The 18,269-nt window shown below is 41.2% G+C and overlaps 1 protein-coding gene across 1 annotated transcript in view; it reads left to right on the top strand.

The window, feature by feature from the left end:
- chchd3a (coiled-coil-helix-coiled-coil-helix domain containing 3a) overlaps window positions 1–17,491 on the top strand; it is a 53,996-nt gene extending 36,505 nt beyond the window's left edge. Inside the window, exons 7-9 of the mRNA XM_026363748.1 lie at window positions 2,139–2,209; window positions 13,557–13,692; window positions 16,824–17,491. Coding sequence (XP_026219533.1) covers window positions 2,139–2,209; window positions 13,557–13,692; window positions 16,824–16,847 — 231 coding nt within the window. The 3' untranslated portion in view covers window positions 16,848–17,491. The remainder of the gene's footprint in view (window positions 1–2,138; window positions 2,210–13,556; window positions 13,693–16,823) is intronic.
- The last annotated feature ends 778 nt before the right edge of the window (window positions 17,492–18,269 follow it).

Here is an 18,269-nt window from a genome sequence, read left to right as displayed (position 1 = left end):
TATCTAACCACCAGGATATGCATAGATGCTTTTGGCTGTGTACCCATAGCGATGTACCTATGCCAATACCTGTGTGTGTGTGTGTGTGTGTTTGTGTGTGTGTTGTTTGTGTGTATGTTATTTGAGTGTATGTTATTTGAGTGATTCTACAGTCATTGTCACACGTGGCCTTTTGTCCTCCCAGGTGGATTAGTGCACTGATTAGTGCCAGCTCAGCCATTTAGGCAGGTATTATTACCTTACACTTAGTATTCTATACAGAGACCCAAATCCAGCTTTTTCTGTCTCCCTCTTTCTCTTCCAATGGCTCAATCTCAGCACCCAGGAGAAGTCTTATTCTTGCCTCTTTAGCAACTCCCAAAATCTCTTTAGTCTTTTTATCTGTGAATAAGCTTCTCTTTTTAAATCCTTTTCCGTAGCTCTTGACAGTTTCTTTGTCTATACCGAAAATCGCTTGATTCAAGGCCAAAGGGGGCACAGATACAACACAAGCTTACAAGTTAACTCCTAAACTTTGTGTATACTCCTTTATTATATTGTATTTTATTTAATTGTATTGTCCATCAGGCAAACGTCTGTCTGCCTGATGGACAACTACAGTGGGTCAGTGAAGTATTCCACTCTATTTTCTTATGTTATGCACTAAATGTGTATTATTAAAGATTTAAAAGTAGAATTAAACCTAATTATCTCACTTATTTACACCATCCTGCAAATTTATGCCTGAGCATAAGAGGCAATGTAATGAGGGTTTCCTAAACTAAGGTATTTGTGGGCCCTTTTATAGGCGTCAGTAATTTCCAATCAATTCTGTTTCACACAGCACCTTGGCAGTGCTAAAACTGAGGCAATGACGTGTCCATAAATGTACAATAGCAAAAGAGCTGAATACATAAAAAAGGTAATTATTTATTTCTGTATACATTTATTTTTGAATATGTATGAAAATCGTGTGCATATTGATGTAGGAAAAAACGCACTTCCGTTACATCTATAAGTCTATGCAGTGTAAAAATGTGAAGGACTTTGAAATCTTTGCAAAGGACTCTTCAAATGAAGAGGGCTCAAATCTGTATCAGACCTTTTGTCAGCGTTGTCATGTCTCATCTTCTTTTAGCTCCACAACACATGACTATTGATCTTTTTAGCAGCGCTGTTCATTCTCATTGATCTTTTCTGAACTATGATGAATGCCTTCCCTGTAAGGAGGTTAAGTTAAGACAGAAAGGACCAAGAGGCTTACATTTATCACATTTCTACTGTAGGTATAACTCGTGCGTGATCACTAAAGTTTTTGGTTCCACGTAGGAATGGCACAACACATCTGCTTATATTTAAAGGTTTCCTTACATCCCAGTATGATGTTTTCTTAATCTGAAGACACTGGCAGTGGAAGACATTTCCTAATTTGGCCCCTGGATTAAACCTCTTACAGCTCTCAATCAAGATATCCATCACACTTCACAACCTCTCACCATTTCATCATAAATGTGCAGAACAGCCACTAAGAGCTGACAAAAGGATTTTTCTTGAATCGTATAAAGTGTGTAGGAGCTGGGTTATATAGCGATGTTTGAGGAGGTAATTCAGGTTGAGTGGTCCCTGCTATGAGTTCATTCGCTATGGGTCACTGGGGGATTATGACCGGTGGCCTGTACTTTGTTGACTAGCAACCCTCTGACCTTACAGGATGGCTGGCTGTTATTACAGAAGTCTTTGTGAAGGAATAACACATAAACGCACACATACACACACAAATAACAATAATTCAGACACAGAAACATACAGCCTCAAAACAACAACAGATATTTTAACCACTTACATACAGAGATAGCTTCTGTGTTATGGAAAATAAACTAGACTAATAATGAACGTCTGCCCTCGGTGTCACTCTCCATGAAGTTTAAATGAAGTTTGAGCGGTGGTAGATGAGGCAGGCCTGTAGTTATGACTGTATTCGATCTAAACTGTTAAGAGTCACTCTGCTCTAATATTTTCTTTTGCCTAAATAGCTTCAACCTGAAAGGAGGGAAGACCTACTAATGCAATGGATGGACTTTCTATATAAGAGATTACAATCATTTTGATGCATTTTCTCACAAACTGGCTCCTCAGACTGTCTCTCTCTCTCCCTGCAGAGTGCTCAGTTCTACAAGGTCACGGCAGAAAACTACCATAAAGCTGCAGATCAAGTGAATGCCAAGTTCAAGTAAGTGCAACGACCTGATCCAATGAAGTTCAGTAACTATTTAAGTTATTGTTGTGTTAATATTAATATTACAGAAAATGTGCTGTTATGCACAGATGATCTGCGATCTTAAATGTTAGTAAGCTTCGTGTGGAGTTTCACGTGACAAAAAGCATTAAAACATTAAACTGGGCTTTTACAAAAGATTAGAAGTCCATGTGGAGCAGTGAATACAGCATTTAATTATGCTCGCCACAATCTAACCTATGTCTTTCAATCAGAACCGCATTAGCTGGTGCTGATGATGCAGTTCACTGATAAGCCGCCTCACAGCATGTTGATGACAGCTGATAGGGTTTTTTCCTTGGGCTCTTTTTATAGTTCAGTGTTTGTGCAGAGTTTAACTTCGGCCGGACCTAATCTTCTCATTTGTCATCTTTTTTTTTTTTTAACATATCTCTGTGCTGAAGTCATAGTAAGAAGGTTCTTGGCTTCTGTTTGTATCCAAAGTGCATCATATTATTATGAGTGGACACACGTCGGCTTGTGACACCTTAACTCTGCTATACTACACCCTACATCATGATCCAAAACAAGTTACAGCTGCACTTTGCAGTAAAACCAAAGGCTGCTTAATTGAAGCTGTTAGCAGAGGAGATAATATTAAACATCCAAGCCGTTGTGGATGTAGCACATATCCGACACGTATACTGTATGTAACCTAAGAAGACGCAGAATCCCTCCCCATCCGTGTTCCATCTGTCTTTCTAATAAGAGACCATTAGGCTCCATAGTAATGTAGGGAGAGTGGATGAGGAGCCCACAGGAGTTGGGGCAAGAATGGGCTGTGGCTGTGAGCTTTACTCCAGGGAGGCCCGGCTAATTGTGTTAGCTTGTCATTAGCCAGCGCTAACACTGGGATCATTGTCTCCCTCAGAAATGCTGGAAACTGATTAGCCTAGCCCACAGAGGGTTTAGCGCTAGACTGGTGGAAGCCGGAGCTGAGACTTCCCAAATCACATTAAAGAAGAAAATACATTCAAATAACATTAGTGCCAAATGACAGTGCTAACTGCAAGCCAACGCCGGGCTAACATGCGGGTAGTCACGGGATGCAGGCTTTAGCACGGAGAGCAGTGATTGGAGGATTGCATTAGCAGAGATGCATTAGTGTGTGTGTGTGTGTGTGTGTGTGTGTGTGTGTGTGTGTGTGTGTGTGCTAATGAAATGGCGGGAAAGTCTGGTGTTACAAGGCCTGGGCAGAGATGCATTGAGGGGATCCGAGCAGAGAGCTAATTGGATTTAACAGGGCGTGTTTGGCCCATATTTGTTTATTTGTGTGTGTTCATATGTAATGGTGTGTGTTCGTATGAACTCGTACGTCAACGTAATATGTGTGCCTTTCCTCAAAGCTTTCTCTCTGACAACAGAGACCCTACAGAGATAAGATGCTATCTGTGGCCTCTGTCGAATAATAAGAGGAAATCTTTTTTTTGTCTCACATTGGCTTTTGATTTCCTCAAAGTTGAAAATGTCCCCCAGAGATTAAAAAAAAAAAAAAATGAAAGAAAAGCTGAGGTCTTATCCATACTTGATAGAATTAACATTTGATATGTTAATGTGAGGATGTTATAAAGTGAGGGAGATGACATCTTTCTTATTACAGTGTCTTCATTTCCCCACGTTATCTCATGTCATCCGTAAAGAGAGTGATAGTACTCCAGGGATTGATTAGTGTTCGGGCTGATATCAGGTTATGGATTATTATAGTTAAGAATAAGAGGAGATGGTCTGTTAAGGGTTATAATGTCTGTGCATATGCTTTTCAAAATGTATTTAGGACATTTGGTTAATTTGTGTTTGCCAAATATACATTACAGCCATATTCATAGAATATCTCTCGAAAGCTGTTGTTCCTAAGTGACATCAGGACAGGACAGAAAACTTGTCGACTGGATAGGATTTGGGAAGAATAGTTGTGCCGCAGGTATATGCAGCACCTGTTACAGGCTCTTTGGATGCTCTGTAATAGACAGCCTGGGAAATAATTATTTTGGTTTGAAACAGGATCAGCAGTGTAAGTGGATGGATCGGAACAAGCAAAAAACGATTTAATGAAATTACGCTGAGATGAATATGTCATTCCTGTATCACCTTCTTGAATTTGTATTTCTACTGCCAGGAACAGCTTCACCTTTTCGGGTCTATTATTATATGTGATTTTATCCAGTCCATGTACATGTTCCCCTCATACAGCGGCCGTGGTACAGTGTGGTGAATCCCCTTCTCAATGTCAAAAGAAATAAATTAAAAAGTAAGATATAGTTACTCAAGGGAGGGGGTTGTTGTGTGTAGCTGTTTGAGTAGGTGTGCAGCACAGGTGTTACCCGCGGTTCTGCAGTATTCCCGCCAGAGCTATATGAGAATGATAGAGCTCTCCAAACCAGAACGCTACTGCATCACTGTGACCTCATTACATCCACGCACATACAGTGGCACAAACACATAACCAGAAAACCATCGCAGAGAATGGCTATAAAAATATATTTAAGAATAAAAACATGAGAATAAAAAGAAAGTAAGTCACCTAAATCATCACTACTGTAGCCACTTGGTTAAGGAAGAAAGTCACACAGTTGAATGTGGTCAGTGGTGTCTTGGTGGCCTCCCTTAGTAGTCCCCTTTTCACATGGTTACTAAATGCAGATCCCTTTTTTTGAGTTTTATACTTTTAATAAAGTTATATTATTTAATGGAGACTTGTTTATCATTAAATAAGAGTCACGTTAAATCAATCTTGATTGAATATTGTCCATTTTCCTAAGAATTGCACATATCCACATTCACACTTTCAATCTTTCTCACAGCTACATTTTTTGAAATTGAGCATTTTATACCATAAAGCAAAGAAAAACAAAAAATACATCATGCTTCAAAAAGTTTTCCCCACAATATGAGAAAGGAAAAAAGTCACTACAATTTCAGTCTGAAATTGTTGCTGTCATAAACTGCAGGGTTTCAACCCCAGCTAGACAAAAGCCATTTGTTGTACAGTTCTTCCACGTATAGGTGAAAATACGCAACGTGTAGTAGATAATGTAATAACACCGTTTGTTAGACACACAGGCATGCACGTAGGACCAAAGTGTTTATTCATTCTCCCTGTGACACTGACTGCAGATAAGAGTTCCCAGTTGCCTGTGGAAAGGAGGCTATCTCTCTCTGCACCTGATTTATATGCTGCCACTTTCACCACTAGTTGTTTATCCAAGTCTGATGCATTATCACACTGTCCAGTTCAGAATGTGTGACCTTTACTGCAGTACATGTATGTAAGAGCGCTTATGTCTGTGTGCTTTTCTATATGAAGAGGAATGCATTTGAGTGTGCTCACGTACATAGATTTGCATGTGGATATCAACACTGTGTGTGTGTGAGTGTGTGTGTGTGTGTGTGTGTGTGTGTGTAGGTGTGCGTGAGAGATGTCTCGACAGGCTGCAGTGACCCAACGGGGCTTTACTTTGAAATGGGAGCTGACAGCAATAGAAGAAAATGATAGATGTGAGATTATGTGAAAAGATGGAATGGGGAATGAAAGGACGGTGGCGTAGTGCTAAGCCCTCCCATCAGTGCTAACCTTTGGTTGGGTTTGGGGCTTCTTTGTTGAAGCCAGTCATTCTGTTTCTGTCCAGGGTCCCTGCAGGATTGAGTTGGGACACGGACATCCCATATTGGTGAATGGGTGGATCTGATAAGACTGTGTAATGCTGCAAGGATGGAGAACATTAACTGTAATGTCTCTATCGCCCTTCTGAAGTCTGACAAACTGAGACTAAGTTTTCTGCCTTGATGGTGACATTTGTCATAAGATCAGAAAAGGCTATGAGGCTTTTCTTTTTTTTTTTTTTTTACAGTTGTGTATGTGTGTATGTGTGCATGTGTGTGTCAGTGTGTGTACACTTTGCCATAGAGAATAAAATCTCATTTTCGTCTGTCACTTCTCTGTCACTCTTCTCCTCCCTCAGGCTACACACTCACTCCCTTTCTCTGTTGTTTATATTTTAGCTATTTTGAATAATTTTTTATTTTTATTTTTTTCAAATTTAATCCAGTCGACAAAAACAGCAGCCACAGTCCTCTCTTTGTCTCTCTGCGTACACACACAAAGGTGGAACGAGTAGGAGTGGAACAAAACTTGTTGAATGTAAATGAATTCATTGTTTTGCTTCTCAACATTTGTGTGCTGTACTGTCTCGGTCAAGAGACCATACCTGACAATCTGTCTTCTCCGTCATACCATATGGGAGAAAGTAGAAAGTCTTTTAGACCATTATACACTTTCAGCAATACATAAATTCACCAACTGCAGACTTGCTTTACTTACAGCGTTCTTCTTTGTTAACGCATTGTGTGACATTACCAACAACCTCCTTATTAATGAAGTTGCTTTTGTGTACTGTAGTCTATGTTTACAGTATAATTACAGTAAGCATAGACTGCCGTCCTGTTTATCACCAGTAGTGTCACTTAGCTTTAATACCTAGTTTACTTAATTTTCTGCAAACCACTAATTTTGTCAGAAGGTTGGACACAAAATGTAGTAATCACATGGAACCTAATGCAATCTAACACAAAACCCCTGCAACATACAGTAGCATTGCAGGATTATTGCATTGTGCATTTGTTTTATCTTTCACATATCTGAAAAAGATAAATAAGCTAAAGGGGATCTAGCAGGTTTCCTGCTGCCAGAAAATGTAAATAAGGTGTAGAGGCTTCCTATTTTCTTGGCAGTGGTCCTGTTTGTTTAAGGGAGCAATGCTTAATTTATAATATACCCCAAAATTAATTAAGTCATGATTTATTAACGTTTAATTGTGCCAAGCAATTACCAAAAATGACAGGAACTAATTTAGCAGGCAACTTATTGCCAAGCACTTGATGTGTTGCTGGAAGGGTATTTGTCTGTGAAGTGGTCAGCAAGGTGAGGGACTGAGTAGCGCTTTGACCCTTCTGTCAGGTAAAGGTGAACCACAATCCCGTAGCTAGGCAACCAGGGCACAGATACAAGATGGTGGTCAGCTGAGGAGACAAAAGTCAATAACTGCTTTAAAAGCTCTTCTTTTGGCCTTAAGAGCTTTGCAGTGCTGGCTGTAAAAAGCACACAGAATTCAAGGGACCTGCGTGGGCGCACACATAGACACACAATGCACACCTTTTAGTGGATGATTTAGTGACTTTGGAAATGGTTGAGAAAGCCACTCAGCTTTTATTGCTTTTCAGTGTTATTTGTTTGTGTTTTTTCCTCCCATATACTAAGTGTACGGTGACATGAATGATGGAACACTAAAGTGACATGTAGCATTTCCTGGATATGTATCTCCTGCATATTTACACGAAGCTCTACAGTAATGTTATGGTGTGCTTCTTAAAGAAGAACACCTGAAGCAGTCAACATATTTCAGCCCAGGATTTCAGCACTGTGTTAAATATCTGGAGCACTCTTCTGTTTGAGGCCAGACACATACGCTCTCTTTCTTTTTCTTCTCACTACTTTGATTCCATCACTGCTCACTTAGGAGCCGAGTTTTCTGTCTTAATTTAAATGTCTCTCACTCACTCCATCTTTGTTATTGTCTGCTTTTGCCTTCCTCACTCGCTCATACATTATCTCTTAGCGTTCTTTGACAGTCTTTTGTCCCTGACGCTTTCTTGATTCTGTCTCTCACGCTCGCTCTCTCTACCCATCACACTCTCTGTCCTCTCTCTCTCATTTTCTCTCTCTCTCTCTTTCTCTCTCTCGTTCAGCCTCTTATCCATGCTGATGGATTTCACTGCAGGGGGTCACTCAGGTCTGCTTTTAAAAAGCAGCGTGAGCGAAATGTGTGTCATTTTTCTCCTTAACTGGATCATTTGTATTTATTTACCCCCCTCGGTCCTGACGCCTGCTTTAACTAGAGAGAACATGAGGGCTTTTTAAAGGGAAACCGGCACCCGCCCCTTAACCCTATTAACCCCTAAGTGGACCCAAATGATGATAAATAGACAATGTGGTGATTGGGAACTCAATCTGATGGTAGACTGGAGTAATCCATACTGTCGATGGAGATGCAGAATGCATTGTTTTTACAGACAAAGAAAGCAGTTAGATGTGCAGTAAGAGGATTTCTGGCAACGTGTATGACAGCTGGCTAAATCAGACCATAATATGACTACTGCTTGTTTGTGGTCAAGTGATTTTTAACCATAAAGGAATGATAACACCATTAGTTGTCATGTGGCCCTGTGTCTAAAGTCTCTGTGTTTGTGTGTATGCATCCAAACCCCAGGCGTCTGTGTTGGTGGTTTTCTCTTGTCTTTCTTCAGAGTTGTAATGAATATCAAATTATGAAAGATGAGCATACATGTTTCCAGATGTGACTGGCACTTTGTTGAACTATTGAAGCACGTTCAGTTCTTAACAGAGATCTATGAATGTTATTTTAGTGGACAGCTCTACACTGTTACAGCAGATGGTAGTCATGGTCAATATATGTTGGTTTGAAAGATGGACTAATAGCACTCCACACACTATTGGCATAATACGCATATTGTATGTAAATCTCAATATCGATCTCAATGCGTTCTCTTGTGCTTGCAGTCAATAAGTTCTTAAAATATGAAGCTGTAGCCATAAACCCCTCAGAATATGTCCTATCCATGGAAATGTGCTGACTGCTGCAGCGGAAGGCTTCAAAGAAGGGATTGTATTAAATGATATAGGGACACCTTGAGGAGGGAGACGGACAGTGAGAGGGAGCGAGCAGGTAATCTGTTCTCTTTTATTACATGTTAAATGGGACACATTCACCCTCTCATATCGTTTCTGCCCTTCCTCTCAACCTCGTTTTCTGTTCTCTCCTAAAGGGAAAACTTTGCAAAGGAAGTGAAAAGAGAGCGCTTCACAGGTTTCTCTTCTAGTCCTAAACCTCTCTCATATCTTTCTCTTACCTCTTATATCATTTCTCCAGTGACACAACTTTTTTCTGTGATTTCTTTTCTGTGCTCTGTCTCACAAACACATCTCGGCCCTCTCTGTCTCTGTTTGTCTAATAAAGCCTATTTTCTCAATGGAGTGCCTCCCCTCTCCTCCTCTGTCCACTTTCCTTTTTTTCCACTCTGTCTTTCCCTGTCTCCGCTGTGTGATTTATGACACAGAGCTGTGAAGCTGTGATATAGATATCTAAACCAACCCTCCGTTTCATCCCTCCCTCTGTCAGTGGATCATAGCAATATGGACTTGGTTTGTGTAGGTTGGGGGTTGGGTTGGATGAGGCGTTAAGAAGAGACCTTTACTGCTACTGATGGCATGAAGCGAGACCCCTATATGACTGTTTGGATTTACTGTCTCTGGGGTGCAGGGGAGCAGCATGCACATTTTCTCATTCTCTCCCTTTCTGTCCCTTACTCCCACTCACACACACACTCAAATAAATAACCTAATGCATCTGGTTAGATGTGTCTGTTTGTTTTAGGTTCTGCTTCCACATGGACTTTTATTAAATATCCCACAAACATCTGGGAATTGAAGGAAGTATAAAGAGGTGATAGTTAAAAAAAGAAAGAGAGAGAGAAAGCGCAGGCATTTTGGAGCATTTTAATGAACGTCTGGTTCTATAACTTGTAGAATCATCTTTTGATTCACATGTGTAGACACTGACTGTAACATTTCTCTCATTATGCATTGTTAACTGAAGTGTGTGTGTGTTTATCTGACAGTGTTGTATAAAGAACAGAAGTGTTACAGTACCCAGATGGGGTCCCAGAGTGAATATGAGATCAACAGATAAAAGCAGAAATTTCTAATAGTTGCTTTTTTAACATGTCCTGCCCTCTAAAAATCATTCAAATTACACAGTGAGAAAAGGGAAAATCACTGTTCATTTGAAATGCCTCCAACCCATGGGCATGCTTCACATACCTGTGTGAAATTGAAGTGTGGGTGCATGTGATGAGAGGTCACATGTAGATATTGCTTCATTAAAAGAAAAAGCACAATCAGACAAATCAGGACTATCAATGCCAAAATGTCAAAATGCTTTAAAGCTACTGTACTGGATGATTCTTTGTAAGTATATTTCTAATTCTACCCAATGACTCTCGGAGTAGAAGGATTTACGCTGCGTTTACTGTGCAGCATATAGCTCCTGGTACTTTTAGCGTATTTCTATGACAGGGCTGGAAATGGACTTGAAAAACAACAAGCTTTATTATTGAATAGGAAAAGATGCAAAGTTTCATACACAGAACACAAAGAATCCGTCTTCAAGTGGTTCTTCCAGTTGTTAAGGTTTATAGCTTAATAATGAATGTCTCAGTTATTTGTCTTATTTGCATCTGCTCCATCCTACACAGCACTATAGCAGTCTTACTGTTGTAAATGATATGAGGACACCTAATGTAAAAGTGAAGAGGAGGGAGGGAAGGTTGTGGTCTTTTCCTACCAGCTCCGTGTGGTTGGTGGCAGGAACTTAATGTTAATCTTAATGATAGATGATAGAGGATGCAGTGTGCCGCCACAGACAGTGTGTGACAGTGTTATTGTCTCCATGATTAACTCCGCCACTGTCTCAGCCCTTTCCCCACACAGAACATGAGGGCAAGCAAAAATAGAAGTACTACTGTCTAGTTTCTCATCAAGAAATCATCTTCATTTATATCCACCCCTCATCCTCTCTCTCGCTCTCCCTCCCTTCCTCTGTCCTCCTTTCTCTCTCTCTCTCTCAGAGGCCATTAGTGGTGATAAACACTGTGGTTTGTATCAGCAGGATGCACCTGGCATTAACGCTAACGCTTAAGAAAGTAATTAGTGGGTGTATGTGGCTCCTCTCATCCTTCGAGATGCCCATAGGCGGTGTAATAAATGAGAGCCAGGATCCATAGGATGGCAGCAATTTCTGCTTGCACTGCTGTCATTGTTCAATACCCTGACGCAAAGCAATGGCCTTGTCATGCCTCCCAGCAAATGACTGAATTTATCCCTTATGGGTCCACAAATACAGAACCTTCTCCAAACCCAGCATCATCATGTTCCAGTCTGCTCACAGAGTGGGAAATGTCAGGGCTTGTTCAAGGCATAGACCTATCCTGGGATCAACTCAATTTTGAAGGAAACTTATCTTCTTTTGCAGGGAGTTAGTGGAGAAAATGGCACATCTCCCTTGTCTATACAGTAGATATAGAGATTACAGGCAGCAGCCGCTTGGTTTAGCTCAAACACTGGATGCAGGGGAAACAGTGAGCCTATTGCACCTAATGTACAAAGCTCACTAATTAACACATGTAACCCTCAGCATAAATAAAGTGTAAAAAAGGTCACGTGTCAGACTGTTTCTTGGCATAGACTAGAAATTCTCCAGTCTCCAGTGACTACCAGACGAAGTTTGAACCATTGCCAGGCTGGCTCTTGCTTCCAGTCTTTGTGCTAAGCTATGCTAAGTGGCTGCTGGCTTTGACTTCATATATACTGCACACACACACACACACAAACATATAAATATATATATATATATATATATATATATACAGACTGGTATCAATCTTTTCATGCAATGTTTGCCAACAAAGTCAGTTAGTGTGATAGTGTCCCAATCTCATGTTTTAATTCTAATAAAATTGAATTGTATTGTATATACTTGTATTTCTTGCCTGTTGTGGCAACTGAGCAAAGACAATGTGTGTTGATTATTCAGAGTAGTGTTTAAGTTGTTGAACATGTGGAGAGCACCTCTCCCGTTGTTGACTGACCTGCACATACAAGGACTATAGATTTTTCTGGCATCCAAAACAAATATGACCATGTAGTCCTGCACACATCTTCACTGCACTGGGTTCCTGCTGCATTGCACCCTGTGTAATGACCCATGCGATCAATCCCCTGCTTTGTAACCAGTGGGGGATAATTTCTCACTCCAGGGAGCAAATCAAACATCCAATTCTGACAAAAGGGGCTCTGCTTCACTCCCCAATATTCCTTTGAGATCTCCAGAGTTGCTGACGGGCAAAATCTTTTTTCTCTTTCACACACATGCAAAGCGTGTTTAGTGGGGCAGATGGAGTGTCCTGAGCACTGGTGTGAACAAAACGATGACACCGCCATTAACATAATAGCCCTCACATGGGCATGTGTCGTCATTATGGATTTTTATGGGGTGTGTGAAGAGACGGGACAAAAGCAGTTAACATCGGGCGAGGCATCAGTGCTGGTGGTACGTCCCACTGCTTACGTTGGCTAAAGGATCATACTCTTGTATACATCTAGTGAAAGCACTGGAGTTTAGCGTAGCATCTGTCATTAGAAGAGCTAGAATTAGGATCACAGCAGCTGAGACAGCAGCAGTAAAGATGTAGAGGAGCTTAAGGACAGATTTGAGTGTGATTTAAACCAGTGCGAGGGGAAACTCAGTTTGTAAATGGTTAACACTTTCAGGTATTCATTCTGTATTAATGTATGGATTCCTTAGTGTCCAGTAGAGTAATCAATGCTCTCTTCTCTGAGGCCTTTTAAAAGGATTTTAGCGCTAAGACACAGAAGGAGGGGCTAACTGCAAACAGCAAAGTGTACTTAGCTTGCAGGTAATTCTAACCTAATCATCATTATCATCATCACATTGTAACAACTAAAGATTATTGCTCGTCTAGATTAAACCAGCGCTCTCGTCTTGTTTCGCTCTGCAGTACCCATTGATCTGCAGAGTTGGCTTCTCTTCCATGCAGTCCCGTGACACTGATGGATCTTCCTTTTTAGGGGCTGAAGCCATTATTGCAAGCTTTATTTGACACTTCTTATTATCCATTTTCAGAAAACCCTCTGGCCTCTGCCGGCATGTTACAATGCATTCACTGCCACAGCGGAGTGTGGAGGCTAGATTGACTTTTGATCTTCCACCGTGCAGATACAGTGATGTTGAGTTTTGCTTAAGGTGTTGTGGACGGCAAGGACAGTAGCAATAGAAAAGGCAGCCATGTACACACATTGTTGTTGCAGTATAGCTCAGTGTGCTGTGATAATGCGGGAGCTCTCTTCAGATAAAAATGACTGTCAATATGCTCATTTTCCAAACCAACAATAAGTCCTTATTTCTATTCTTGTCTTCTCAATTTCAGTCTCTCTGTGTTGCCTATCTGTATGCACAGTCCTCAAATTCTGCCTCTTGATTCTTTCTTTTTTTCACTCACATATTTATGACTCAGACGTTTTTATACTTTTATCCACTCTCCATATCTCTTCAATCCTTACACTTTTTCTGCTGCCCCTTCTTCCCGTCCTTTTTAACACCATGTTTTCCCCCACCTTGACATTATTTCTCTCTCCTTTTCACCCCTTCAGGCGCTATGAGACATATCCTGTGTGTGCTGACCTGCAGGGCCAGATCCTGGCATGCTACAAAGAGAATGTTGGAAAAACCCTTCACTGCTCCAACATAGCTTCCCTTTACCTACAGTGTGTCAACAATGCCAAACAGGTACGTATTCAGTGAACTAAGCCATTCATTTTGAGTATAATTTTGCACACAGCACTAGCATCTGATAAGAAAGTGATGTATGTTTGTGTTGCATGCTCGTTAAGTGAAAAGAATGAGCATTTGACTTTTTATTTACTGTACACGGAAAACAAATGCGTGAAACCTGAACTTGAATTCTTAAAACAACCTCCAAGATAATTCATTTTTCTCCCTCTCAAGAATGACAAGTATGCGCATACACCGTCATGGACAGATGATGTGTAAGTTGTAATGCTTCCAAATCCTGTAGTGTAGCTTTCAGCTTAATCAGTGTGTATTATAAAGTAGCTCCCTGTATGTTGGCTATAGCCTACGTCATTTCGCTCACTGATTTCTGTGGCCATTCCCTTTTTAAATGTCTAAACCAGTTAATATAATATATACACCATACACGCATACATACTAGCGTCCATTTACATGTGCTGGCTCCTTGCTTTTAGCCAGACGAATATGATTTCCACTGGGCTACTGGCGCCTGAATAAAGCTTACTCTAAATATCTAGTTTAAACCTTGCGGCCTATTTCCATAATACCTGCTGACACTGGCGTTCCACCAGCTGTCTCTGTGTGTGTTTTAATGTAATAAGACCAAGGGAGTAGCCGTTGCTACTTTCATTGCCAAGTGCAAATGTTTCCTCGCCCTCAGTCTCATGCGGTCACACACTGTATGGTAAGAGTAATGTCACCCAGGTTGATATTAACTTGATTTCCCCCCCCCCTCTCACTTTGCAATATGTAACATCCATTTGCTTCAGAAAGACTCAATTTACATTCATAGAGCTTTTCTATTAGATTTTTTTACAATTGCATTGTTTTGCCGGAAATGAAGAAAACTGAGTTTTGTGTTTCCCACTCACTCTCATGGGTATTAGTATTACATCTAAAAGTCAGATGCAGGCAGATTTTTAAGCTATACATCATGTAAATTGCACAATGTTTTATTCATCGCGTGGATTTCTGTGTGTGCGTTTAAGAGAGCTACCTGTAGCCTCGTCGAGATTCAGCAAGGGTATGTTCACAGTCCGGATCCTGTTATGATCTTGTAAATTGTTTGGAAGCAAGCCTGAGACGATATGGTAATCCGCTTGTGTTTATCACCCTGCAGCAATCACGGCACACTCCTGTTCATCTGTGCTTATCTGGATAAGACTTGCTTTTAAAATCATTAGGTGCAAAAGAAACAGTTCTGTGATAAGGCTGTAAAGGAATAATATGCAGAATTACACAGCCGACAAAACTGGGGAAGGAATGAAGGAGGATTGATATGAGTTGATGCAGCTTGATGATTAGGATGTTTACACAGCTTTATCAGAGCCGAGCAGGAAGCTGCACCGAGAAGAAATGTTAAAGGACGTGACTTTGACCTCTGAAGGTCAAAAGATCCAAACACACCCTCTATTCCAAATATCTGTCTCATCTTCTTGCTGTCCCTGTCAAAGACACCTGATAGCAAAAAGCCAAATCTCTTTCCCCTTCTACGTCCTTCCCCTTCAAATTTGAAATTCCACTCAAGGCGGCTGCACTATGGGTCTAGGTAGGCCCAGGAGGCCGTCTCACTGAGGATGAAAACAAAACCCTCCCCCAGATCCTAGTTTGACAAAACTGACTCCTCATGTGGAATCAGCTGAGACAGAAGGATTGTCAGCCACCTGGCCTTTGTCACTGATAATTAGAGCTCTTATCAGCACAGTCAGCGATAACATTTAGACCCACTTTTGCTCTCCTTTGTGCCCTCTGTGCCCTGCCGCCATCCCTCCTTCACTCCCTCCATCCACTATCCCTTCATCCCTTGTCACATTTCTAATGCATTCACCACTTAACAGGTCTAGATAGCAAACAGTGAAGAAGAGGCGGTTGAAGGACAGATAAAGTCTCTCTTTCTCTCTGCCTCTCCTTCTATGAATAAGACTTTATCATGGAGGCCGATCTCTCCATCCACTGCTCGCCTCCTCATTCCATATTCTTGCCGCATGACCGCCTCTTGCTCCCTATCTTTTGCCTCTCCACTTCATTTTTTAGACTGACCCTTCCATCTCCATTTTACTCTCAAAGGACCAAGCTAGATCCCTGTTTGTGATTTCGGAGGATGTTTTGTTGCAGCAGGCTCGCACAGATGTCCCATCATCTATAATACAGACCTTATTTGAATCAATATTGTTCTTAAGTGTTCTTGAAGGATGCATATGCACACATTGGTTTTACACTAATCAATTGATAGACTTCTGGGATACATGCAATTTGGTGACAAACACTGAATATAAACATATTTCTCTGTTTACATGAAGCCTCCACAGGGAACATTTATTAAGATCAGTATCTGCACATGTGATTTGAGTTGGTGCATTTCTGATATTTTTTGCCCCACTGGAATTTGTTGTTCCCAGATCTGAGCAGTTACCTTGGTGCTCTAGATAGTGTTAGGATAACAAATAGAAATGATGACAGCCAGAACTACAAAAAAAAATATATCCAAGACGTAAAAAAAACTGTATACATCCCTTAAGTGTATATTTTTTAAATCTGCAGTAGAAGCAGCTGTTTTTTTATTGATTATCATTTTACGGTCTGATCAATAGTGTGGAAAATAAACTCCTTTTGAGAAATGAAATGCTACTCACATGAACGTATTCGATCCACAACTCTGTTATTAACTATATTTACTGTTATCAACTCAAACTAGATTTTTCTACATTTTTGCTTTCGTAACTTATTCCCCTCCTTGTACCCAGTGTTTTTTTCCCCCCTCCCTCTTTTCTCATCTTCTCGTAGACAGTTTTCATCCAGTGGCATCAGCTGCAATTGGCCGGTTCAAATGATTATTGACAGGGAGTGTTGGGGATTTGTGGCTGCACTTATCGCTAACATGGAATCCACTGCCCTCGGGTCCTTTCTCTACTGCTTGAACCTACTCCAACCTCTTCCCTTTTATTGTACTCTCAGGCCTTTCTCCCCTCTGCCTCGTCTATCCTGTGTGACATAATATCTTCCTCTTCTGTTTGTCTGTTTCTGATGTATTTTCTTTTGTTGTTGCTGTTGTTGTTATTTGCTTCTTCATCCCTCTAATGCACTCGGCTCTCGGTTTTTGTCTGCAGAACAAGTTGAGAACCGGAGGTTAAGGAAGAGAGGGAGCAATGAAGAGTTTATTTGTGTGGGATTACTGATTATCGACCGACTGACAGACCAAACCAGAGTGGAAGAAGAGAGGAATGAGTCAGCACCAAGACACACACCCTCAAAACCCTGTGGAGAACTGAATCGAACCGAACTAGAGGCACCAAACGCAGCATCCTGAGCGTGAAAGAGACACCCGTTTCCACGATTCTTATCTCCTTCCCATCCTCCTTTACCCTTTGTCTATCTCTCCTGTGAGAGTGGCAGAGAGGCGGCGGTACTGTCCGCCATTTTGGCATCACAGCATAGACCAATGGCACCCATCACCCAGTGACCTTGGGGTGTCAACAGGACAATAAACCACCTTAGGAAAGCCAGCCACCTCTGTCACAAACCACTTTTACCCATGTACACTCACTGTAACACCTTGTCAAATATAAGTCTATATTTATAAAGTCAGTTGTGTTTTGTTCAGCTCCCAGTGCGTCTCTCCTGTGCACATACACACGGATCCATCTGTGTCTTCTTTGCATCTGTTTGTGTAAGTTTGTGTTAATAATAAAACAATCATCATGTTGAGTATCCAGCCAGCAGCAGCACTTGTGACAGCGTCTGATCAGAGGTAATAAAAGACGAAACGTTGCAGGAACTGTTGTCGAACTTTTCTCCATAAATATTCAGTGGTCTCTTGAGTGTGTGTGTGTGTGTGTGTGTGCTGGTGTATGCGTGTTATGTTAATTACAGCAAGCATTGTACATCTTTGATGGATACACAGCCCTCATGTTGTCACAACGACATTTTGCCAAATGGAGTGAATGAGCTCTAGTGAGGGGGTCTGAACCGCAGGGGAAACGATCGTCCCAGATGTTCGGATTTTCTCATTTATTTTTCCCTCTGTTTTTCTGTCTTTCTTTAGATACTTCTGTTCTATGAATCCTGTGTGCGTTGTAATGGTGCAGTGGAAAGAGCAATGATCCCTGCGTCTTCTTTATTCTCTCTTTTTCCCTCTTCTCTTGTGGTTTCTTCACTTCTCTCTGTCTTTCTACGTCTGTTGTTGCCTTGGAGGACACAGTCTCTCCATCCGGTCTGCACGCTGCTAGACTCCAGGTTGGGTTTAACTAGCTCGACAAACACTATGCATTTATGTGTGTTTTTGACTGGTGTGTGCGTGGGTGAGGAAGTAATGCAGATAGCCACACTTTTATTAGATGCACTGTGTGTGTGTGTGTGTGTGTGTGTTTGTGTGTTTGTGTGTGTGTGTGTAACACCTTCACATCTGAGTATGACGGGCCAAAGTCTGGGTTTGATGTGGAGGCGAGCAATTGCAGAAGAGACAGTATCTTAATTCAGCATCAGAAGGAGAAAGTGTGTGTGGTGGACAGAGCGAGAGAGGTAGTGTGTGTGTGTGTGTGTGTGTGTGTGTGTGC

Source organism: Anabas testudineus, chromosome 23 (assembly GCF_900324465.2).
Source record: "Anabas testudineus chromosome 23, fAnaTes1.2, whole genome shotgun sequence".
Taxonomy (NCBI): domain Eukaryota; kingdom Metazoa; phylum Chordata; class Actinopteri; order Anabantiformes; family Anabantidae; genus Anabas; species Anabas testudineus.
The sequence above is the reverse complement of the archived record's forward strand: the minus strand, read 5'-3'. Positions and strand labels throughout refer to the sequence as shown.